General features: G+C 45.8%; 2 protein-coding genes across 6 annotated transcripts; one reads left to right on the top strand and one right to left on the bottom strand.

The window, feature by feature from the left end:
* Window positions 1–49: 49 nt before the first annotated feature.
* On the bottom strand, window positions 50–8,527 carry CIAO1 (cytosolic iron-sulfur assembly component 1). Of its 3 annotated transcripts, none has more exons than XM_083454217.1 (8): window positions 8,338–8,527; window positions 5,213–5,378; window positions 4,460–4,608; window positions 3,997–4,108; window positions 3,659–3,747; window positions 2,047–2,248; window positions 1,069–1,156; window positions 50–873 (listed from the first exon to the last, which is right to left on the bottom strand). In XM_083454217.1, exons 2-8 carry the CDS (start codon window positions 5,349–5,351, stop codon window positions 633–635), a joined length of 1,020 nt encoding a protein of 339 aa, XP_083310343.1. In that variant the 5' UTR covers window positions 5,352–5,378; window positions 8,338–8,527; the 3' UTR covers window positions 50–632. The 3 variants fall into 3 exon arrangements, with proteins under 3 accessions (XP_083310343.1, XP_083310342.1, XP_083310341.1); XM_083454216.1 differs by having other exon boundaries at window positions 8,420–8,437; XM_083454215.1 differs by lacking the exon at window positions 8,338–8,527 and adding an exon at window positions 7,999–8,102.
* On the top strand, window positions 8,176–21,933 carry TMEM127 (transmembrane protein 127). Of its 3 annotated transcripts, none has more exons than XM_083454335.1 (4): window positions 8,176–8,443; window positions 10,812–11,241; window positions 17,056–17,220; window positions 19,095–21,933. In XM_083454335.1, the coding sequence occupies exons 2-4, from the start codon at window positions 10,998–11,000 to the stop codon at window positions 19,400–19,402; spliced, it is 717 nt and encodes a 238-aa protein (XP_083310461.1). In that variant the 5' UTR covers window positions 8,176–8,443; window positions 10,812–10,997; the 3' UTR covers window positions 19,403–21,933. The 3 variants fall into 3 exon arrangements, with proteins under 3 accessions (XP_083310461.1, XP_083310460.1, XP_083310459.1); XM_083454334.1 differs by lacking the exon at window positions 8,176–8,443 and adding an exon at window positions 8,556–8,748; XM_083454333.1 differs by lacking the exon at window positions 8,176–8,443 and adding an exon at window positions 8,573–8,722.
* The last annotated feature ends 703 nt before the right edge of the window (window positions 21,934–22,636 follow it).

Raw genomic sequence — 22,636 nt, 5'->3', positions numbered from 1 at the left:
AGTTGGATGGTGATCCCTGTATGTCAAATAAGTAGTTGGCATGGCAAAGTCTTCATTGCATTTTTAACATAAACGCCCATTTAGAGATAGCAGCAGACATACAATAGCACTTGGTCAAAATAAATTTTACATGTGTCACAAGCTCATTTGCTCAGAACGGCTCTTCTCCCTCTGCAGCACCACCTCCCAATCCAAACCTACATCTTATACAGCCACATTTTAGTACAAAACCATCAGTTACAAAGCCTGTTGCTTCCCAACTGGTAAGAAACGCCTAATCAGCAGGCCAGTCTTTCTGCAGGCAACCCTGGCTTTGTTTTAAAGGAGTCATGAAGCTAAGAAAACCCAGCCTATGTAGTTTGGGTATTTTCTACCCAGCTGCAAGACAAGACCCTGTTTGGTCAACAACATGAAGCTTTGCAGAAGACCCAGCTGCCCTCTGCTGCCCCCACTAGGTGTTAGCTCTGGCACAGCAGCTCTTGCGGAAAGGGGGGAGGTACTTCATAACAAGGTTACATGATACCACCTTTTTAATTGCCTTTACAGAGGGGATGCAGTCCAGCTTGCTGCCCACAGGTGTGTCACAGTTACACTACTAGAACTTGTCAGAGGGAGCTGGGAAATTTGGACACTCAGCAGACCTCGGGGCGCTGGTATTTCCAAAATGCCATCTCTCCATCATCGCTGCATGAAGCCAGCAGCCCAGGCTCCTTCGGGTTCCAGGCCACACAGTTCACATCCTGGGAGTGAGCCCGGGCCATGTGGACAGTAAGGGTGAAAGTGGGCTGGTGGGGGTCTGAGTGCAGCTCCTCCTCAAATATTCTGATGGCATCATCTCCACAAGCCGTGGCTAAAGCTCCCGTTAGCTGGCACCTGCAGAGGATGAAACGAAAAGAATGGACTATGGGCCTGAACAAACTGGTGATCTGTGCAAAGGTCCTGTGCCCTATCACACGGAGTGATACAATCACAGGAAAAGCTTTACCACTTGACTGGAACAGATTGATTGGTCCCCAGAATGACTTGCAAGCTGCTACACAAGACTTCTCCCCTACCGTGCACACTCACCATGCCACGTCGTAGATGGTTCTTGTGTGGAAGCCAGAAAGGGTGCAGATGCATTTCCAGGTAGGATCTGTGCCATTGCAGATGACACCTGCAACACACAAACAACTCCTTAGGCTGAGCCTGTCTGCTGTGCTTCATAGGCCAAAAGCTTCTTGCAAAGAGAGGCAACCTGAAGCTCTACAGACCCCACCAATGCTTTTTCACTTCAGAAACTAAAGAGTATGGAAGGAAACAGTGTCACCACTGGATGCAGAAGCTGTGAAGTTCCCCATTTACATCCTGGAGCAAGGAGATCCTGACACACTTAACTGCACTCTCTCATGTGATTGGGCAGAATAGGGTTCACGCCTCCCCTCCCACTACAGTTTTTACTCAACAAGGGTTCAGTGATAAGAGCTGAGACACTTGCCTTCCCTACCCAAACCCCCTTTTCAGATAACTCTTCCATGCTTCAGGCATCTCCACGATCAAAAACACTAAAAGTTAAAGAAGATGAAAGAATACAAAATTGTGTATGTGTGTGTCCGTATTCAGAGAATCTGCATGGAGAGGTAATATAACACAGTGGCTAAGATTCTGAGCTGTAAATTTGAACATGAACACACACACATGTTCAAACATCACCTCTATCACGAACTCATTGAGTCTTAGGCAGGAATAAACGCTCTCTCAGCCCCAGGTTCCCCATATGTAATGTAGGGAAAAATAATACTGGCTATTCTGACTGCGGGTAATGGGAGGCAGAGTCAAACAGCATCCTTGACCTAATGAAAAAACAGCAGTGGAAAGCCCAAGAGAGGCTGCACTTCTACACTGCCACCAGTAACAGCTCTTCAGACCCTACAGAAGCCAATTCCTTAGGGTGGCTCAGCTGTCCCAGCAACAAAAACTTCAAATCTTAGCTGCCATGGCCCTTGGAAAACTAGGCAGATCCAATTCCTTGAACAGATCCATTCCATCTTTGCAAATGCCACTGACCTTGCTCATTGCCCGGCTTATACTGGCGCCAAATGCGCACTGTCTTGTCATCGCTGCAGGAGGCCAGGCGCTCCCCACTGTGGTCAAAGGCCAGGCTCCACACCGTAGACTCATGCCCCTCTAGGGTGGTAAAACACACCCAGTCGTCCTCTTCCTCCCGGTACAATTTCACAGTGTCATCGTAACTCGCTGATGCCAATAGCTGGCAGTGGAAAGGAAAAATCACAGGTAAGTGTTGGAACAAAACACCTCTGGGGCAAAACTGAAAGCAAGGCTGTTCAATGAGAGCATGGAGGGGAATGCAGAATGTTGTGTAAGGCACAAAGCTCAGCTTCCTGATAACCCCGGAATTTATTTTAAAGCCAAAAGCACGTTTACAGCACTTAGGGCATGGGTAGCTAGTGTTGTGCCTTCTCTTCTAGGTGATGTTGGACTCCCATGCCCATCAATCCCAGTCAGAACAGCCACTGGTCATGGAGGATGAGAGTTGCAGCTGAGCAACATGGGGGGGTGGGTGGGGGGCAAACCACTTTGGCAATCCTTGCCCTAGGGCAACAAAGATATCAAGGATCCTGCAGTAGTTTCCAGGAGAAACAGATCTAGAGAGAAGCAGAAACTTCCAAGAAACAGGAATAGAGACCTAAGCTGTGAAGATGACAAAGCCCCACTGCTGGTGGTCACACCAAGGAGGGTGATGAAGAGCCCTTTGCCTGCATCCCTGCTTCAGAGTGGGTGAAGCAAACACTGCAGCCTTTCAGCCCTTGCTGAAAGATCTACATTGGCTCCCTGTACATTTTCGAGCACAATTCCAAGTGTTGGTGCTGACCTTTAAAGCCTTAAATGGCCTTGGCCCAGACACTGAGGTCCAGCTCTGAGGGCCTCCTAGCGGTTCCCTCACTGCAAGAAGTGAGGTTACAGGGAACCAGGCAGAGGGCCTTTTCGGTAGTGGCGCCCGCCCAGTGGAATGCCCTCCCATCAGACGTCAAGGAAATAAAGGCTGAATGCCAACCTCATTTGATCCTTTGCCCCAGGCAGCAAAATGTGCTGGGTCAGCCCTTGGAAGGACCGGCTCCTGAGGAGTCTTCTTCCCCCTACCAGCCAGGCCCTGAGGGGACAGGGCTCCTTGCACAAAGGTCTAATCCACCGTTGGTTGGTGGGGATGACCATCTTCCCACTGTCTGATTTGGGAAGCCCAAACTGCTTCTCCTTACTCATTACAATTCCCTTACTGCTCCTTCAATTCCCTTACTCCTTACTGTTCCTCCTTACTCATTACAATTCCCTGGATGCAGTTTTATGGTTCAGCCATGTCATTCCTGTCTTACTTCAAATGCCCATGTTGAAATGAATACTCCAGTCCACACACCCCATTAGCATCAGGAGGCTGCAGCAACTGAGTGCAAAAACTGCAACACAAGGGTATTCTTGTTCGATTAGGAGGGCTATAAGGCTTCAATGGGAGGGGGCAGGAAGGACAGAAATATAAATGTTTACAGTTTATGACGGGGCTATAGAAACACTGCCCTGGTTAGAGACCAGCCATTTGTTAGGTCTCCAAGACAGCACGCCCCAAGGATATCAGCTGTCCACCATACAGGACGTGAACACTCACCTCTTGGTTGGGATGCCAGACAACATGCTTGACATCCTGCGTGTGGGAATTCAAGACACTCATGCACTCGTATTCATCCTCTTCGTCCACTGCAGCACAGAAGGGGGGGGTGGATGTAGGGGAACAGTTTAAGAAACAAGGCACTTCTCAGCAGTGATTTCTGCACTGTAAGGTGTTTGACTAGATGAGCCTTGGGGTCATCTCCAACTCTGCAATTCTATGATTCCCTCCCATGTCTGTGCTCCAACCATCATGCATCAAGTATATTCGCACACAGTGAAAATCCCAATTCCTTTTGCCCCAGCTCCATCCTCTCAAAACACTTTTGCGGCTCTCACCTTCCCAAACCCAGACAGTTTTGTCTCGGCTGCAAGTGGCCAGAAGGCTGCCAGATGGTGCCCATGACACAGACTTCACCTCATTCTCATGGCCCTCCAGAGTGGCTGCACACTGCAAAGAGAAAAGGGGTGGGGATATGAGAAGGGTAACCAGGAAACTGTGTGAAAACCTGACAATGTGGCAGGATGAGACACCTGAAAACACAACAAACATTTCCTATTGCTGGAGGCAGCAGAAATGGTGCCTCCAGACAGTGTTGGATTACAAATCCCACTATCTATGAGCATTGGTAAGGCAGGCTGGCTGACAGAAGCTGGAGTCCAGCAAGATCTGAAGGTTTCTGGCTATGTGTTATGAGTTTGCATATGTGTATGTATTCAATTGTGATAGATTTTAATCAACTGAAAAGCATAAGAAAAGCAGCAGCAGCAGCAACAAAACCAAAAGGGAGATTCAAGACACCTCAAAATCCTCATGGTTCTTCTTCCAAATGCAGGTGGTAGCATCAAAACTGGCAGAAGCCAGGTAGTTCCCACAGGGGGACCAGGCCACCTTGCGGATAGTTCTCTGGTGTCCCTCACCCAGAACAGACTTGCACACCCAGGTATCACCTGCCAAGAGAGAAAGCCAATTAGGAGATGTGACACATCTCTGGGTCCACTGGAGAGTCCTTCTCCCTCCTCCTGGCACCTCAGAGGTCACTACATAAACCAAGTTAGAGAGGTGTTTACCTGGTTCAGCTTTACACTGGGATACTACCCAGAAAAATCACCACCCGAGTTAAAAAGCATCATGGGGAAAGAGATCTAATAAAGTCCTACCCACTCAACTCCCCTTTGGCACTGGCACACTCTTTTCTGTCATAGCTGTCTTAAGCAGGCCTAGGCACTGATATGGGATGACAGAAATTCATGGCCAATGGCCAAGGGATAGGAGGTCCAAAGATTCCTGACACCTGTCTTTCATCTATAGGTGGGTCACATATCACAAGTCTCTCTCTACCCTCCCAGCATAAGATGCAGCAGGAATCCAGAGTGCACTGCTTCTCCTAACTGCACAATGAACACTCTTGACCAAAGGCTTGGTTGCCTGTTTCTCTCCCCCTGCTTTCAAGGAGTGACAACAAGGAGAACAATCTGAACCACGTCTACTCAGTCCCACTGAGGTGAAGTAAGTTATGTTAGGATTGCAGTCCAAACTGGCAGACTAGCTCACCTTCTTTCCCCCATATTCGAATGCTACGGTCCCCACCACAGGAAGCTAAAAGACTCCCTGTAGGGTTCCAAGCGAGAAACCAGCATCGGGAATCTGGGTGTGCTGGGATGCGAGACAAAAGTGTCAGGGAATCCTTCATCGTAACACCAAACAGTCCCTGCAGAACCTATGAAGCAGCAAAGAATGAGACCAACAAAAAAGAAGAATGATTTAAAAACTTGCAATTCAGGCATCTCCTGAACAAGAGTGCACAGAATTCTAACATATTGATTTGCGACTGCAGAATAAAGCTTTTATTTTATCAAGGTGTGTAATGAAAATCCTCCAGGCATGCAGCCCACATGCCTTTTGCATTATGCAAGTGTTTTAAAACTGTGTTCTGCAACCTTCACTCCAGTGGGTCACATCATGTCTTCATTCAATAGTAATATATATTGTTATTGCTTCTTTTATTTCTTTTGTTGCATTATGATTTGAATTCTATGGAATATAAACTACAGTGCAATAGAACAATCAATAAAAATGCAATTTAAAAGTATACAGTATCTAGCACAGTGCATTACAATTGCTACAATGGGCAGAAAAATCATTAAAGTAGTCCACTAACATCATCAGCGAGTTTCAAGTGGTCCTTGTGGGGAGGGGCAGAAAGTTTGGTAACTGGTACACTACAGAACTGTGTGTTTGCAGACAAGGAAAGAAATGTGACATATGTAGGTTTCTGTTTGACTCTGTGATCACAGGAGGACAAGGGCCACAAGCCTGTAGCTAAGTACTGAGGATCCCGTTTTCTAAAAGCCAAGCCTTTGGAATTGTTGATATCTCTGTGGGAGTTTTTGTTACGTGAATGGCGCCACCATACCCTCCAGCATGTCCCAATGCAAACTGGGATGCATAACCTGTGGGAGAGGAGGGCACCCCAAATTGAGATGTTCCAGACAGTTGATGGGTATGTGCCACAGACCTCCTGGGTGGATTAGGTGGACCACCAATTGGGAACACTGCTGTAGAGGGTTAGTTTTATGTGGCTCTCAGAAGCTACATAATTTGAATTTTGTTGTTTAGTCGTTCAGTCGTGGCCGACTCTTCGTGACCCCATGGACCATAGCACGCCAGGCACTCCTGTCCTCCACTGCCACCTGCAGTTTGGTCAGATTCATGTTTGTAGCTTCGAGAACACTGTCTAACCATCTCGTCCTCTGTCGTCCCCTTCTCCTTGTGCCCTCCATCTTTCCCAGCATCAGGGTCTTTTCCAGGGAGTCTTCTCTTCTCATGAGGTGGCCGAAGTATTGGAGCCTCAGCTTCACGATCTGTCCTTCCAGTGAGCACTCGGGGCTGATTTCCTTCAGAGTGGAGAGGTTTGATCTTCTTGCAGTCTATGGGACTCTCAAGAGTTTCCTCCAGCACCATAATTCAAAAGTGTCAATTCTTCAGCGATCAGCCTTCTTTATGGTCCAGCTCTCACTTCCATACATCACTACTGGGAAAACCATAGTTTTTACTATACGGACCTTATAATTTGAATTAAGGCCTGGTAAAACATTTGTTGAGAATGTCATTCAAAAAGAAAGGGAAAGTATATTCAAATTGAAGAAGAAATATATCACACAATTAAACATTACATTTCTCTGGTTTGATCTGGTACGTAACCTGTTAGCAGTGATTCCTGTATCACAGGAGATTGGAGTAGGTGATAACCAGGGTCACTTCTAACTCTACAATTTTATGAGTTTATTTTTTCCATAGCTAAATATAGTGTGCAGTACCTAAGAACATGCCAGAAATAAACCCCAATTCCTATTGCATTATTTATCCAAATAATGGACTTCTTAGCAGACCGTTAGATGCAGTCAACATTTATAGAATCAAGCCACTGGAGAGGGTGGGGTGGGGGCCAAGGAAAATACACACTTCGAGCTACATCCAAAACCACAGGAGCTAGCGAAAAAAGATTTGTGTATGTGTTTGTGTGCGAACCTTGCTGGCTCACAGTGAGATCCCACCGAGTCTGGCATCCTTTTTCCCAAAGTGCTCAGCCAGTGCTTCCAGGGAGCCACAAAGTGGGGCATCAGATCAGGACCAAAAACCAAACCTTACTGATCACTCCCAGCATCACCTGTTTCCACAGCCTCTGTACACAACAGTTCATTCACAGCTATCACGTATATGCAGCCATATCTATCTATTCCTACGCCGCACTTCTCCTTCTTGGCCAAAGCAAGGCTCAACTTAGCATAGCATCTCACTTCCTGTAGCAGCTAAGCAGACGCCTCTGAGAGCAGCGGCTCTTCTCTTTTATTTTACTTGTGCAGTTTGCTATGCAAGGTATTCTGCCTCTGGACTAGGAAGTTCTATCAGCTGTATTTCTTGGTCATAAAAGAAAAGAGACAAATGGTAGTAAAGGACTCTTGCTGCAAGTCTAGTCTGGTAGCTGGATGAGAGAGCCAGAGTGGAGTGTCGGGCTAGGACAGGCATAGGGAAACTCGGCCCTCCAGATGTTTGGGGACTACAACTCCCATCATCCCTGACCACTGGCCCTGCTAGCTAGGGATGATGGGAGTTGTAGTCCCAAAACATCTGCCTATGCCTGGGCTGGGACCTGGGAGAGCAGCGTCCAACTCTTCCCCCTCGTTAGCCATGACGCCCACTGGGTGTGACTTCGGGCCGGCCCACCTCACAGGGTTGTTGTGGGAATTAAAGGGGGAGAAGAACCGTGTACCTCCAGCTCCGGCAAACCTTCCCTCAGCAGCCCGAGGAAGCCACCCAGCGCCGCTGCTGCCTCCTACCTGCCTCCGCGCTTCCTCCGCACTTCCCACAGGGCACTTCTAGGCGCAGGTGCGCAGGGCAACGCGGGCAGCGCCGCTCCCGCCACAGCGCCCCCTGGAGCCCACGCCCTCGCCGCGAGTATCGCCCCCCCTCCGGAGCGGAAGTGACGACCCCACGCGGAAACTACGATTCCCAGCATGCTTTGCGAGCCAGTGTGAGGCGAGAAAGAATGTGTGTGTGTGAGACACACACGCAACACAAGGAAGGAAAGATGGAGCGCATCTCTTTACTCAGTTCCTGAACTGGCCCTCCTGCAACTTTCAAAGGAACAAAGTTGTTTTATTTATTTATTTACTTACTTGAAGGAAAAAGAAAAAAAATAACCCCTCAAAGCGCTTTACCCAAAGATAAATACAAGAGAAAGTCAAGAACAACACCAACAAGTCAGGGCTGAGAAATGCTGAGGTGAATTTTAATCTGCTTCAGTATTTCGCCGCCTTCTTCTCCTTTTCAGGAGGCGCCCGCCCCTCCTCCCGCCTCTGGCGCCGTGACGTCGTGCGCGCGGCCGGCCGGAAGCGGAAGTGGCCGGCGGCTGTTGTTTGGTGGCAGCGGGGGGGTTGGGCTGTCGTCGGGCTCGGAGGAGGAGGAGGAGGAGGAGGAAGGCGCCGGCCCCCGCGGAGTGCCGCGGCCTTGGAAGGAACGCCAGGCCCGACGGGGCTCAGCGCCCGGGAAGGGAGCCGAGCGGTGAGTGGGGGCGTCCGACCCGCCAGGTCAGGGCGGCGCCCCTTTGTGTCTCCGAGGGGCCCCCGGGGGGCAGGATCCGAGGGAGAGCGCCCTCTCTGGGGTGCGAAGGAGGGCCCAGGGGTGGGTGGAAGGTGGATCGGGCTCCCCGGGAGGGTCGCAAGTCCAGGGGCCTGGATTTCCGGCTTCCGATGTGTTTTGATAACGGCAACAAAATCACGCCTCCTCTTCGCCACTCACTGAAATGGGGGGGGGGGGGGGAGCCGCGAGTGGATGTTTTCCTGACGTTAAAAAAGATGTCCGAGTTGAGTTCTACTACCCAAAACAAATCCCTGACCGTAGGATTCCTTCGTTCTGTGGGTTGTAGTCAATGCTAGTCCTGCTCAAGAGTAGACCCACTGAAATCAGAGCGCACGAGTAACTCAAGCTCATTGTTTTCCACGGACCTAGCGTTGGCGACAACCCTTAGCCCCTGACTCCGGGTGGTGAGTCTTGGGGTTCTAAGGAAAAATAAATGAGATTCCACAAGACTGAAGTTTGCCAGCTGTGCCCAATCCGTGAAAGCTTCCTCTGTAGCAAACTTGTTAAGTCTTTAAGGTACTTTTCGTTGTTCAGAGAGTGAGCAGTTTAAGAAAGGTGAGGGCAGGGTTGTTTCCAAGTTATATGTGTACTTGAAGTATGTGTACCTCGCTCCTCAGCAAAATACAAGTTCCTGAAGAAGGCTATAATGCTCATTAAGATGGTCCCTGGTCTCAGGATTACAATTTAAAAGATACAACACAAAAGGAAAGGGGATTTGGAGGGAGCAGTGGGAGCAAACCAAACTAAAAAAGGCATCTTTGTTCCTTTTTTGGCTGGTGAAAGCATGTACAGGGTTCCTTATGTCAAATGAGAGGATAAACAGAGGAAGGTAAAGCAGAAAGAATACATAGTTACTTATGTCACTTTGACTTGGTTACCATTTAATCAGGTAAATGTCTAATATTATTAAGTAAACTGAATGGTTTCTGTGGAATCTGTTAAATGGACTCAGCTGCTTGAGCTGTGATGGTTTGAGTGATAATTTCCCTTTATCCTTTATTCCAAAATACTTAGATGTGCCTAATATCCTCTGACCTCACACAACCTGAATGGCTCTTGTGTGATGCATTCATTGGACTTGCAATAATTAAATGAACAACACAGTGTGGCTGTGTCAAAGGCACTAATTGTTCTGCTTAAAAGTTGTGTGTGTGTATGTGTAGATAAACAAAGGTGCCATTTTGACAAAAGTACAAGAGAGGGTCCCTTTGTCTCTCAGCTCTTTTATACGCCATGTTTGATTATCTCCAGCCAGCTGAAATCTACAAACGGTTTTTTGAAAGTGTTCAGTGGGATAATATGCAAGATACGTGTTCCATTTATACTCTGTCTCAGTGGAGCACCCTTGGAACACTAACTGGCTTCACTGTTGTTTAGAAGCAATTTAGTTGGTTGAGATGCATATGCATAACAAAGGCACAAATCCACTTGCCTAAAAATAAAGAAATGCTATGGGGGGGGGGCTACTGCTGCTCCTCATTTCAAGCCATACATTCATACATCATTACAGGAATGTCTAATATCCATGACCAACTCATTGGTTTTACAAATGCTGAAAAGGCCATTGCCATTTGACAGGTTGATTTGGTTTGCTAGTATTGTTGTATGAAGTATAAAATGGGAGCCTCAATAAGTTCTCTTAAAAACACTGCTTTTGTGCAATTTAATCTTGGAACATAATGAGTCTATTATACATGATAGTACTTATAGTTTTACTGAAGTTCTTTTATTAAAAGGACTCATTAGCAAGGAACTCTGGCCCTAATCTCCTTTGGCCTGAGAATGACCACTTTTTAAACCCAGGTTTCTTGACATTGTGTGCTTGCGGGGTTCAGGGAAACTGCTGTATTTCATCTGCTTAACCATGGGAATCTCCATAGAAATCAGTGAGTCTGTTCACTTGTACCAAAAAAGGAAGAAACGTTGGTCAGACTTGGTCACCTTGAGGCAGCCCTTAACTTGCCACAGGTGAGAGACTATTTACAAGGCTTGATCTGTTTGTCTTTTTCAGGTTCTTCTGAGTGCAGAAGAGACACTTCATCTGGTGCTCTGTTCTGCCTGCAGCCTTCTGTGAGTCTGCTCCCCCTGACTGGTGCCTAAAGTCATTGGCCACTCACCCATTCCAGAAGATCCCAAGGGCTTCTGTGCATAGTGTGTTTCATTGGATTTATTTGGCCTAATCTCAGAAAGAGGATCCATGTACACCCCAAGTGGCTCGGTGTTGCCCAGTGGGCGCAGGCGAAGAGGCCAGGATGGGAGTGCCTTGCCAAAGCAGCCGGAAAGGAGCCTGGCTTCTGCATTGCCTGGTGCCCTCTCAATAACTGCCCTGTGTACTGCACTAGCAGAGCCTGCTTGGCTACGGATTCATGGGGGCACTTGTTCTCGCCAGGAGCTGGGAGTTGCTGATGTGCTGGGATATGTAGACCCGGATTTACTTAAAGGTGAGAGTTCATTGTGTATAGTGTGCATTCTTTAAACAAAAATTGGTGTAGGTTGGTTCACGCAGTAGCTGTTCAGTGTAATCTTGTGCTCACCAAGGTGAATTTTGTGTGTGTGATTTCTGGTGTCATATAATAATCAACTGCCTGTAGAAGAGTTGGTTCTTGTTTCATGGTTCTCCTTATTAAATATTTACCAACCCAGAAGTTATGGAGGGATAGGTCCCTGTGGCAATGAAACCTGCTGCCCCCCCTACCCTACAGTTTGTGCATTCTTGTTTGCATGTTTACTCAGATGTAAATCCCAATGTTGTCAGAGGAGCTTACTTACAGCTAAACAGGACTGCAGCCAAAGTTGTCTTTTTGTAGAACTAAGTGCTGTCAAAAGGATTCTTTGTATCAATTTTGTTATATTTTAAATGTTCAGTGTTTTTGAGCACTAATCTTGTCAAAATTTAACTGCCAATGTTCCATTCATTGCAGTGGGATAAAGTTATTGCATAAAATTTATATGCCACTTGATTGTAAATACAAACAAACCTCAAAGTGGTTTACAAAAGTTAGACATGCACTTAAATCATAAATATGTTATTTAAGTTCTGGCTGGATCTTGCAACATACATCCCATGCAATTTCATATTCCCAGCTTTGGCCATAAATGGCAAGAAGCTTGTTACTCCTAAAAAGAATGCAATCTGCAACTTCTTGCGGGCTCAAAAAACTTGTTTCTTCAATAATTCCTTTTCCTCCCTCTTACCACCTGCAATGGCCTTTCCCCTGTAACTTAATGTGATGCTTATGTTCTGGAGAGGGCAAGGTCAGACCAGGCATTAAGCATATAAGAAGAAACCTAACTGAGTTTGCAAACCTTGCCAGTAACCAAACAATTATGATAGCTTTTTTTACAACCATGTGTGTGGTTAACATTCAACCCAGCAATTGGCTGTGTCCCAACAGCTCTCTTCCAGCAGGCAAAGTAGCTTCCTACTGTTAAAATAGGTGCCTTTGAGGACCTTGGTTAGTTATCTTTGCTGCTCCTGTTCTACAGCTGCCAAAGCAATTTATTTCATTTACTCACACTGCCTACTATGCCTGAAAATTCCAGAACATCTACAGGGCCAGGCAACCTCTTTGCTTCCAATGGCACCTACCATGCAATCATAGATGGTGGGTTGAAGGCACATGTGGCCTGTGGGTCAGGCATCCCTTCCACCCCTCTCTTTTTCACCCACACCTCATCTCACCATCAGCGGTGAGGAGATGCCATCATGCACCTTTCTGCCACCCAGCTGATTAGCACAGAAATAGCTGAGCAGTATCTCTCAGCTATTCTGGCTAGTTAGTTGGGCAACAGCAGGCATAGGCAAACTCTGCCCTCCGGATGTTTTGCGACTACAACTCCCATCATCCCTAGCTACCAGGACCAGTGGTCAGGGATGATGGGAGTTGTAGTCCCCAAACATCTGGAGGGCCGAGTTTGCCTATGCCTGGGCAACAGGGATGTGGGGAATCAGTGGAAGGAGGACCCTGATACATGTGGGCTTGCCTATATATAACATATATTGTACCACCTGTCTTTTTTCCATAATCTCCATGAAACCCAAGGTTTCCATGATGCATGTTACTTAAACCCTCTCATACCCAACTGAAATGAAGCCTTTGTGTGAATAATTGCAGTGACTCTTATTCATCCCTTGTAGAGTATGCCTCTCTCCTTTCTCCCCTCCCTTTGTCTACGCCACTCTCAGTGTTTAGATTGTAAGCCCTTTGGATCTGGGCTTATTTGTTTGCTTTTTTATATCAGTTGCTTTGCGGTGAAGGTAAAAAGGTAAAGGTGACTATTGGGTGTGGCGCTCATTTTGCTTCAGGCTGAGGGAAGCGGTGTTTGTCCACAGACAGCTTTCCGGGTCATGTGGCCAGCATGACTAAGCCGCTTCTGGCACAACGGGACACTGTGACAGGTGCCAGAACACATGGAAACATCACTTCGGTACCTATTTATCTACTTGCACTGGTGTGTTTTCGAACTGCTAGGTTGGCAGAAGCTGGGGCAGAGCAACAGGAGCTCACCACCGCCGTGCAGATTTGAACCTCCGAACTTCCAATTGGCAAACCCAAGAGGCTCAGTCGTTTAGACCACAGCACCACCCGCGTTTGCACCTTTTACCTTTTTAACTTTGTTACTTTGCAGTGCACTATGAACCAGCAGTAGAGCATGATCCCAAGGCGCCCTGGAGCGCTCAGGAAGGGCCGAATGATCCTAGACTTCAATCTGGATTGAAGGGCACATGGCTGTTGCATCCTTTTTACACACCCTCCCTGAGGGCAAATGGAGTCCACTGTGTCAGGCGTCACTCTGATGGCCAGAGCGCCATGGAAATGCTCCTCACAAAGCTGCTTGGGGAGGGCACATGAGAAGGACATAACAGCCTTTCGCTGAGGCTGGGGTCCTTCTCATGCCACCCTGACAAAGCCACGCAGGGCTGGTTTGAGGAGGGCATCGTGAGCAGCGCCCCCTCCCCCAAACTGTCGTCCCCCCCCCACTATGTCCCTGCTATGAACAGTTGATACATGCCATAGTCCCCTTAATGGGAGCAAGAGGAATTTGAGTTCATATTCAAATGAGGCTGATTCATTCTGGAATTGCTGGTTTTCTGGTATTTAGCTTTATACATCCGGTTCCAAGTAAATATGCCTTTGATATTAGATTATGTGGCTGCTGCACTAGATGCAAATGAATTGATCTGAAACAAAGCACAGTATATCTTACTAAACTGTTTTTTATGGTGCTCATTTTAATGAAGAAGCTGCCCTAAAACAGCCTGTTGTCTTGGGAGGATCTGCATCCAACAGATGTTGAAGAAAGTCTAGGTAGTTTCTGGGCTCCTTTAGAAATCTCAGAATCCCTGTTTCATTTTTTTTAATTGTTTCTAGCTCTTTGCAGAAAGGATGGAAAATGTGGGGAACTTAATGTTTTTTTAAATTTTATTTTAAATTTTAATAAAATGGAAATAACTACACTTCTCAGGACTTTTCAGTTTTCACATTTAAGAAGATAAAGCACTGTGGGTTCAGTTTTAAAGACCCTTACAAAGAGGTCTGCAAAAGCAACTAGTCCATGAAAATTCCTCCTTGCCTGCCCTCCCACACGTTTGTCTTTTTTGTTAGATTAGTAGCTTTAAAGAAAAGGGAATCAGCTCTCTCCCAGTTGACAAACGCTCCCTTGCCATGTCACCTGGAAGTGACCCTTGCTGCCCAGACAAGTAGTTATTCTAGCCCAATACAGTGGTAGCTCGGGTTACATACCCTTCAGGTTACATACGCTTCAGGTTACAGACTCCACTAACCCAGAAATATTACCTTGGGTTAAGAACTTTGCTTCAGGATGAGAACAGAAATTGTGCTCCGGCGGCACGGCAGCAGCAGGAGGCTCGATTAGCTAAAGTGGTTCTTCAGGTTAAGAACAGTTTCAGGTTAAGTATGGACCCCCGGAACGAATTAAGTACTTAACCTGAGGTACCACTGTATAAGCTAGAATGAATCTGAGTGATTATCCTTTCCAGAGCAATAGAAGGCTCTTGTTTGGATAAGCAGGCATTGCAGGTGACCAAAAGATTATTTTAAGATGTGTGTGAATTAGGCCAGAATCCATTGTATGGTAAGCCCACAACTTGCACTCACTTTGCTTACATGAACATAACATTATGTGGGTGGGGAGAAATAAATAGAGTGCGCTCAATTCTCTCCTCCGTGTATTTTCACTCACTGACCCCCCCCGTGCACCCATCGGGTTTTCCTTGCTTACCAGGCTCTTCAAAGATCCCAGGAGGGCCCTGGGAGCTTCCCAGGGCCTTTCTGCAACAGTCTCAGAGCCCCTTGTGGTAGCGGGACAGTTCAGGGATTCCCAACTTTGGATGATTTTGCCTTGGCGCACATACCCCCAGAACCATAAGTGGCTGGCCTACTGTACTGTGAAATGAGTTTCAGAGCCCAGGAGGCTTTTTGTTTACTTCTAAACAGCAGCTCCCTTCTCCCCACTCCATGCAGTATGGCAAACGTGAGTTTTGGAATGAGTTTTAAATGATGGCATTGGGGGAGAATGTCAGTTTTTCAGACAGTCAAGAATTGAACATGGCTACCACAACCTGTTCAAGCCCAAGTAACACCCAGCACCCTCCTGCCTCCTAACCTAGCTTGATCTCCACCTCTTTGTATATTTTGGATCAAGTTATTTTGGTTGGGTATTCCCTTCCCATGTTTTAGAGAACACGCAGCAATCTTGTAAACTGCAAAAGCAACAAGAAAAACCATTGTTAAACTTATAGAAAATGTCCTTGAGGAAATAGAATGTACGAGGCTTTTGGACTAAAGTAAGTCCTTTTGTGGGTAAGAATGGCTGAAATATTAGGTGATCAACATTATCAAATCAATGCAAGCCTAGAAAGAAGTTCCCAACCATGGGGGAAGCTGGAAAAAACCTGAGACATCCTGCTGGAATCCAGTTAGAAGCAGTCTATGATGAAATCTTGCAACAAACCTATACTAGAGTAACTCTGCTTGTGCCAATGGCAAATAATGTGATTTTAGAGCAGCAAGTTCCCCAAGTTCATTTTATTTGCTATTAATGTAGCCGATCCAAAATTGTAAGATTTCTGTAAATTTCTGTAGTGCATCTCCTCTGTCGTTGGATTCTCTCAAAATGCTTTTTATTTAAAGCAAGAAAGAACATCTGTGATCCTCAAGGTTGTGGAATATAGCTTGAAAAGTGCATTGTGTTTTTTGTGAAGGCTTTTATAAATGACTGGATGATATCCCAGTACTTTTATTTCTGTAAAATGTGGTCTGTTTCTGATGGTATTGTGCAAAATGTGCTCTCGCATAACCAATATGCTACTTGTAAAGTGACTGGATATTAAAAGTGCTATATAATAGTCTTTTCCCACAGAACCCTGGGAGGTTGGGCACAATTCCCATTTCAAACAAAGGGGACTGATATGTCAGTGATGTGTTCAAGGAAAAAGCTGTCTCATTTATCAAATATGTGCTGGACTACACAGCCATTAAATAAGACCAGATAAGGCTTGTTTGTCCTTTGTTTTGTGGTTGCATCCATTAAATGAAGTCATCACAGAGTAGAACTAATACTGCTTCCACAATTAAACTTTCCCTTATTTTCCCTATGACTACCTTCACTACTCCAAATCTGATCCAAAGGGTTGAGGGAAGCATCAGAGCTGATTTGGGGGGGGGGGGATTTGGAGTATGAGGGCAAATTATGTTCCATGAGCAGAGGTTATTCAGCTTGCACAATGACTTTTGGCAATAACCCTTGGTGAGTCTGGAAGAGAGAGGTTCCTTTTTATCCACAGAAGAAAAGGTTTGTCTTTGTTTAAAGCCCACATCAGACTACAATATTTTCACATCCGTGCTCTTATGACAGAGGTGTCAAGCAGTTTGATCAGCATGGCACATAGAACGTGATCCAGCAATATTATAATACTTCATTAAAATGGTGACAACTTTTATTTTTGTCTTCAGCATGCCATTGGCAATTCATCATCTTCAGCTAACAAATGCAAAACTGATTTAAGCTGCATGGACAAGAACAGCCTCACTTCTGCCTAGCCCATCATAGATGCAGAATTTATATTGTGTAGATAACGTGGAAAGAATGCCAAGTACCACGTAAATCCTGGCACAGCTACAGACTAATATGTTTAATTCTCAGAATGCTCCAGGAAGCAGCTCGTCTTAGGAATAATAAATTACATGTGTGAAATCTAACTTTGAATTCTCTCTCTCTCCCCCCCCCCACAGAGTACTGCATGAACCCCCAGACAGTGTTGCTGCTTCGGGTTATTGCTGCCTTCTGCTTCTTGGGAATCATATGCAGCCTTTCAGCTTTCCTGTTGGATGTGTTTGGACCAAAGCATCCTGCACTGAAGATCACACGACGTTACGCATTTGCCCACATCCTCACAGGTAATGTTAAAGGGGATTGATCTGCTCCGTTTACTGTGTTGGGCACCTGAAGCTTATGCTTGCAAGCCATGGTTCAAAAAGGGGCTGCCCATGTGGTTGGTTCATAGTTTACTCATGGCCTCTGCAATTTCTCTAGACCCATGTGGCTGCTAAATTGTATTCTAGGCTGGTTCCTTTGGAGTGCCACCTCTCTCCTTATCCAAACCCTCCTTTTCTATGAACCTCTTGCCTTTTAACCGAACCAAAACACAATTTCATCTGCACATTCTCCCTCTGCTACCCATTCCTATGTCAAGAAGAATACACAGGGATTCAAGATGGCCTTAACGGATAGGAGAATGGGCCAAAACTAACAAAATAAATTTTAGTAGGGACAAATGCAAGGTTCTATACTTGGGCATCCTGCCACCCTAGCAGTTCGAAAGCACGTCAAAGAGCAAGTAGATAAATAGGTACCGCTCAGTTGGGAAGGTAAACGGCGTTTCTGTGCGCTGCTCTGGTTCGCCAGAAACGGCATAGTCATGCTGGCCACATGCTGTAGTCATGCTGTACGCCAGCTCCCTCGGCCAGTAAAGCGAGATGAGCACCACAACCCCAGAGTTGGTCACGCCTGGACCTAATGGTCAGGGGTCCCTTTACCTTTACTGATACTTGGGCAAGAATAACCAGCTGCACAAATATACGTTAGGGGACACTTGGCTTGTCAGTAGTACATGTGATAAGGATCTAGGGGTCTTAGTAGACGACAAGCTTAACATGAGTCAACCATGAGATGCAGAAAAAAGGCGCTAATGGTATTCTAGGCCGCATCAATGGAAGTATAGTGTCCAGCTCATGGGAAGTAATAGTAATGCTATATTCTGTCATCAGACCACATCTGGAGTACTGTGTCTGGTTCTAGGTGCCATAATTTAAGAAGCATATTGGTAATATCTAAAGGGCTGCCCAATGGAAGATGGAGCAAGCCTGTTTTCTCCCGCTCCAGAGGGTAGGACCTGAACCAATGGCTTCAAGTTACAAAAAAGGAGATTCTGACTAAACACCTGGAAGAACGTTATGACAGTAAGAGCTGTTCAAAAGTGGACCAGACTCCCCCTGAAGGCAGTAGACTCTCCTTTGGAGGTTTTTAAGCTGAGGTTGGATAGTCACCTCTTATAGGTGCTTTAGCTGAGATTCCTGCATTGCAGGGGGTTGGACTAGATGACCCTTGGGGTTCCTTCCAACTCTACAATGCTATGATTCCTGTGACCTGCCTTCTGCTTATATTACTCTATACAGTGGTATGTACATTGAAGACTATATAAATAGTAATAAAAATATTAGAACAGTTGTAGCAATTAAATACCTTGTTTTGCCTTGAGTTTTACCTTGGGTTCTTTGGTTTGGGACTTAGGAATTTTGCGCAGAAAAATCTCAGATGTTGTGCATGCATTACTTAGGCCAGGGCTGGGCAGACCTCAGGTTTGTGAGACCTACTTTGTTTTCTTTTGTCGTCCTTTTGTCTTCCCTGAAGTTGTTCTTCAAACCTCACTAACTAGGCAAAGCTCCATTGATGTCCTCTGACATCAGGCAAGAGGGTGGGGCTGAGAAACGAGAACATGCTCAGCCATGGTGGAGTCTGATAAATAGCTTGCATCTTTAAATCTCCATGTCTGTGCATAGAAACAAGAAAATGCACATCCACAAATTCAAATTAGTCAAATGTAAATGTGTTACCATTCTAGGATTATGTGCTACATTACCCATATCCACAAGCTTTTAAGAAGTCGCATTAGAGCCAAACGAATTCCACTGAGCAATGCTTGTGATAAAAATACCTAAATCTCGAATCTGGGGAACAGTTTCTAATTCTTTTCTCTTGCTTCTGCCCTCAGTGCTGCAGTGTGCCACTGTGATCGGGTTTTGTTATTGGGCCTCGGAGCTCATCCTTGCGCAGCAGCAGCAGCACAAAAAGTACCATGGCTCACAAGTGTATGTTACCTTTGCCGTTAGCTTTTACCTGGTGGCTGGAGCTGGTGGGGCCTCCATCCTTGCCACAGCTGCCAACCTACTGCGCCATTACCCAACTGAAGAGGAAGAGCAGGCATTGGAGCTCCTCTCCGAGATGGAAGAGAATGAACCTTATCCAGCAGAATACGAAGTGATCAACCAGTTCCAGCCACCTCCAGCATATACACCATAATGCTACCACTGAACGACTGGGCTGGGGGAAAGAAGGCTTTCTTGTAGCCCAGCTGCAGATCCTAACTGCACACAATCACTTGGGACTGCATTCCCTTGCCTGGAGCCACTCACTGGTGCTTTTCTTTCCCAGGTGGTTCACTCACTTTTATGACCTCCCAGCCAGGAAGAGAACTCACTTTGGAGCTGCAAACTGAAGCTTTGCTCATGCTGTGACTTCCAAAGCAGCCCTATGGGTGATTTTTCTTTCCCAGCCCCTTGCATTTCGTACAGCAAGTGACTCAATGAACTGACTGGTGTGACCCAGCTATAGGTTTGTGCTTTTTTGTGACTCAACAGACTCGACCCAGGCAGTCCAGCTACTTGCAGTCACTTGGGTGTCCTCCTGTACAGAGAGGCAAAGCACAGCTACTCCAGGAGAGGTCTTGCCTTGTATGTGAAAGAGATGGCATGTGCAAGCTTGACTTAAGTGTTTGGGAAGAGGGGGGAGGGGTCCACAGTTTTTTTTGCATTGTGATAAGATCTTTCACACTAGTATGCACACTTGTGGTCGTGAGTTCAGCAGTCCTGCACTGTTCATCCACCTGCACTCCGAGGCGCTGCCTCTTTGGGGGGAATGTGACTCTCACTGATATTCACACCTGGGGGCAAAGATGTTCTTCATTTAGCACATCAGAAGGTGGGAATCCTTCTCTATGCACTGGTTTGTGGGGAGGTGACACATTTGGGTTGATTCATGTGCTCTCTGAAAGGCATGGTAAGCTTGCTGCCACCATTGCTTCTTCCTCTCCCACATTCTGCCTCATGCTACTTAAGAGAAACATTTTGCACTTTATTTGCTGTTCTCGTAGCCCCCATTCCTCCACAGGCATTGGGAAGGGTGGGGGGGAGGACCAACAAAACTTGGCAGAGCCACCTCCGGGATGTTGCCACTACTAAATATCTCCTGGATGGACTGGGCTACCTTTTGAGGTAAAGGAACAGCACCTTTTAAAGGGTTATCATTCCAGTTGGCCCTGGTGTGTGTGTTTGTGTTGGCACATGTGTACATACCTCTGTGCACACTCATGTCCCAGTTTTGGAGAAATAGTATTGGCACCTATTTGTGTATCACAAGACTATATGCAAAATCTGATCCTAGGCTTGATTTTAATTTTTAAATCTATTTTAATTGAAACTATATTTACTTCTGGTTTTTAAGCTCTCTAGCCCAAAAGGCAGTTCTTCCAACTTAAGCCACTGTTTAACTGAGAGGCAGAGATATTCCTGATAGTTGCAGGCAGTGATGCAAGATGGTGCATGATGCTCTGTGTAATGACTGACATCCCCTTTTTCTTTGTGTATTGTAGTGCTTTGAACTAAAATTGCTTTGAATAAGCCAGGAACTTGACCTACTCACTGCAGCTCTTTTTTGATGACTAGGTGGGATGTTATGTTGAACTGAAAAGATGGGAGGGAGTGGATGAAAGAGATGCCTGTTTCAGTTTAAAATAAAAATAAGGGGATGGCACTTTGGAAAACTAAAAGCAAGACCTGCTTTAACTTAGGAAGACAAGAGATTCAACAGTGAAACTTCCATGAAACAGGTTGCCATTCAGTATATGCTGAAGCTATATCCTGAGGACACTCCTGTCTTTCAGATGTCTATCTGATTTCAGTCTGCTAACTTCTCTCTGTCTAGAACTGGTTCATGCAAAAGTAATGTGCAGTGTAGCTGAGATTTTCCTGCTACAAGTATGAAATGTTAAACATCACAGTGAGGAGTGATTCCTTTGTGTTATCCTAATCACTTGAAAATGGGGGCTATAATTGGATTCTGATAATGTGCTTCCTTCTCTGTGTCCTTCAAAAGATAGAGAAATGCGACTAAATTGTAGAATTTGAAAGAAGTCTGTCTTTAAAAAGCAGTTTGTAGGAGATTAGACAAAGAGTGGTTTTCATTCAGCTCCAGTCCAGTGAATGATGAATGTGCCACTGGTGCATTCTCATTTTGTGTTCTCTTCTTGTTATTGCTCACTCTCTTTACCAGAAGAGGGCCTTCCACATGTCAACAGAGTTGACTCTGTAGCTCCTTTTGTATGTGGTGTGAGCAGAGACTGTCCCTTCCCCCTCTCTCCTCCCCCTCCCCACTGCTGCATATGAGAAAAGAGTTTGGCTGTAAATAGTATGCATAATTTTACTATCTCCACCTAATCTCTAATCTTTGGCTATCGAAGAGATCAGTGGTTGGTCTCGGGGATATTTTGCTGGTCACTCTTGCAGTCTTCTCTTTTTCTGGCCCTGAGAAGGGAAAGCAACACTGGCAGCACCTCCATGTGCCAAAGGGAGTTTGACTTATCTCCAGTATGGAGGTGGCTCCATTCAGCTTGTTTCCACAGAGGGGACTTGACCAAAACTGGTTTCCATGTGTACTTGGTTACTGTGATCATTTTTAGACCTTGAACAACATTCATGAAGCACTGTTGATTAAATCCATCTGTAAAATCCTGAATACCCTTTTCTACCAAAAATAAAATAAGGATGTAAATAGTCTTTTCTTTTGGGTGTTTATACTATGGCTGAGAGAAATTACCACATAACTGGGCAATCCTGTTCACCCACACACCATTAGAAAGCATTAACCAAACCTGCCTATTGTTTGCTTGTATATAAGCTGTCTGTCAGTCACCAAAGGCCACTGCCTTGCATGTGCATCTTAAAAAGCTTTTTTTTTTTCTTTGCTGTCAAAACCATTATACTACTGTCCTTTAGTGCGAATTGTTCCTTAGCCAACTTGTCTTGAACTTGGTTGCTTCTAAGGCTAATGCATGACTCCAGAATTAGAATTTCTAGTCTCTCTCATCTATGAAGGCTAGTGATATATGTAGGGGTCTTGCATCACTACTGGAGGGCACTTGGATCTCTGGACGAAGGCAGTTTTAAAGCTGTGGAACTACCTGTGAAAACTCCAATATACACACTACCAAGAGAATGTCTCTATAGCTGCAGATCGACAGATAATCACAAAACAAATGTCTTTGCTATTATGGACATACAGTCCAAATTTTGACTCCAGGAGGTGGGAGAGGTATAGAGTATGTCATGGCTTCTCAGCTGACATGGAAAGGATGGGGATAGAAGTGGTCCTGAATTTGCCAAGACAAGAATGAAATACTTTGTTACAGAGTAGAGTTCTTGTGGATTTTCTTGCACTAAGATCTGGGTGCCTGTGGCTTTGCAAAATGAGAGCAATTAC

This window comes from Podarcis tiliguerta (genome assembly GCF_965153285.1).
Source record: "Podarcis tiliguerta genome assembly, chromosome: 8".
Lineage (NCBI taxonomy): Eukaryota > Metazoa > Chordata > Lepidosauria > Squamata > Lacertidae > Podarcis > Podarcis tiliguerta.
Note: the sequence above shows the minus strand (reverse complement) of the source record. Positions and strands in the feature narration are given on the sequence as shown.

What these genes read in the sequence shown, in the direction of transcription:
- CIAO1 (XM_083454217.1), bottom strand. Translation starts at nt 5,351, where the DNA reads ATGAAGGATTCCCTGACACTTTTGTCTCGCATCCCAGCACACCCAGAT. An exon ending in TCGAATATGGGGGAAAGAAG is followed by an intron (nt 4,609 to 5,212) that starts GTGAGCTAGTCT and finishes CTCTCTTGGCAG; the next exon opens with GTGATACCTGGGTGTGCAAG. An exon ending in AACTGTCTGGGTTTGGGAAG is followed by an intron (nt 3,748 to 3,996) that starts GTGAGAGCCGCA and finishes TCTGTGCTGCAG; the next exon opens with TGGACGAAGAGGATGAATAC.
- TMEM127 (XM_083454335.1), top strand. Translation starts at nt 10,998, where the DNA reads ATGTACACCCCAAGTGGCTCGGTGTTGCCCAGTGGGCGCAGGCGAAGA. An exon ending in AGACCCGGATTTACTTAAAG is followed by an intron (nt 11,242 to 17,055) that starts GTGAGAGTTCAT and finishes CCCCCCCCACAG; the next exon opens with AGTACTGCATGAACCCCCAG. An exon ending in ATTTGCCCACATCCTCACAG is followed by an intron (nt 17,221 to 19,094) that starts GTAATGTTAAAG and finishes TTCTGCCCTCAG; the next exon opens with TGCTGCAGTGTGCCACTGTG.